At 66.8% G+C, this 1,270-nt stretch overlaps 2 protein-coding genes across 2 annotated transcripts in view; both read right to left on the bottom strand.

Moving 5' to 3' along the window:
- LOC104288890 (transcription elongation factor A protein 3-like) overlaps positions 1 to 208 on the bottom strand; it is a 14,583-nt gene extending 14,375 nt beyond the window's left edge. The window contains exon 1 of the mRNA XM_009887763.1: positions 190 to 208. Coding sequence (XP_009886065.1) covers positions 190 to 208 — 19 coding nt within the window. The remainder of the gene's footprint in view (positions 1 to 189) is intronic.
- A 459-nt stretch (positions 209 to 667) lies between these two features.
- ASAP3 (ArfGAP with SH3 domain, ankyrin repeat and PH domain 3) overlaps positions 668 to 1,270 on the bottom strand; it is a 21,754-nt gene continuing 21,151 nt past the window's right edge. The window contains exons 19-21 of the mRNA XM_009887764.1: positions 1,197 to 1,261; positions 974 to 1,090; positions 668 to 682 (exon numbers count right to left, since the gene is read on the bottom strand). Coding sequence (XP_009886066.1) covers positions 668 to 682; positions 974 to 1,090; positions 1,197 to 1,261 — 197 coding nt within the window. The remainder of the gene's footprint in view (positions 683 to 973; positions 1,091 to 1,196; positions 1,262 to 1,270) is intronic.

Raw genomic sequence — 1,270 nt, forward strand, 5'->3', positions numbered from 1 at the left:
CAGCCCCCAGAGCCTGGCGGGGGGGGGACGGGGGACGGACGACACACGGAACACGGGGCCGGAGACCCTCCAGCCCCCCCAGGCGAGGTCAATAAAAGCCCTTTGGCATTCCCTGCCCATCCCAAAGGCTTCAGGGTTGGGGTAGAGAAGGATGTACACGGCTGCGCCCCAGCCCCGCTCCCCCCAGACCGGAGAGGGGGGGGTCCATGGCCCCCCCCAGCCAGGGTGGGGGGCACTGAGAGTGCAGCTCTCCCCAAATCCTTGCAGACAAGGGGAGGAGAAAGCCCCAGGGATGGGCAGAACCGACCGGAGGGACGGGAGAGCAGCCGGAGCCACTCAGGGCCAGCAGAGAAGCTTCAGCCCACCAGTGCAGCGAGTGTGTCCGTTCTCTGCCCTTCTGCTCTCCATGGATGGTCTTCTCAATGAAAGGGGTCTCCAAGCCCCCTTGGAGGGCAGTGTCCAGCCAAGCTGGATGGTCCCACGCCGTGGTCCCAGGCACATGTCATGTCCCTCCTGGCCTGGCTCCGCGCCCGAGCCCTTGCCAGGCGGTGGGGAGCTGCCTCGGGTCCCAGCCGAAGGGACAGGGACAAAAAAGGGGCCACCTCCACCCAGTCAGTCTTGCAAGAGGTGGACGAAACTGGCAGGGAAGACTCCGGTGCGGGAGCCGTCACCCGAAGCCGACCTGGAGGTGCAGAGAGGGGAGGAGGGGGCAGGAGAGGTGGGAGTCCCATCTCAGGCTGCTTCTTCTCGGAGAAGCAGCTTTGGGGCCGATATCCCAATTCCCAGAGGGATTTAGAGCGGCAAAGCCGCGGGTGACACAGCAGCGGGAGCCCTCCCCAGCCCTCCCCCATGCACAGACGGGGCAGGGGACACCCATCCATGCTATCCCCCCTCTTCTTGGGGGGGAGGGAGAGCAGGCTGGGGAGGGGGGGAAGGAGGAGGAACCTGGGTTAGGACCGCAGGTGACACTCACCCAGCTCTGCTCGTCCTCCTCCCGCGTCACCACGATCACCTCCCCCTTCGAGAAGGTCAGCTCCCGCGCTTTGTCCCCCTTGCAGTCAGCCACCGCCTTCACCCTCTTCTGCCTCCCCTTGGCGGGGGGGTGAAGACACCCCCAAGGGGTGTCCCTCCATCCACCGCCCCGGGATAAGGGGAGCTGAGATGCTCGGCAGCGCAGAGGGTGATCCCCCCCCCACCGCCACCACCTCATCGCAGCCCCTCTGAGACCCCCACCCCACCCCATCCCGCTGAGCGGTGGCACCTACCGGCG

This window comes from Charadrius vociferus, unplaced genomic scaffold (assembly GCF_000708025.1).
Source record: "Charadrius vociferus isolate BGI_N301 unplaced genomic scaffold, ASM70802v2 scaffold1296, whole genome shotgun sequence".
NCBI lineage: Eukaryota > Metazoa > Chordata > Aves > Charadriiformes > Charadriidae > Charadrius > Charadrius vociferus.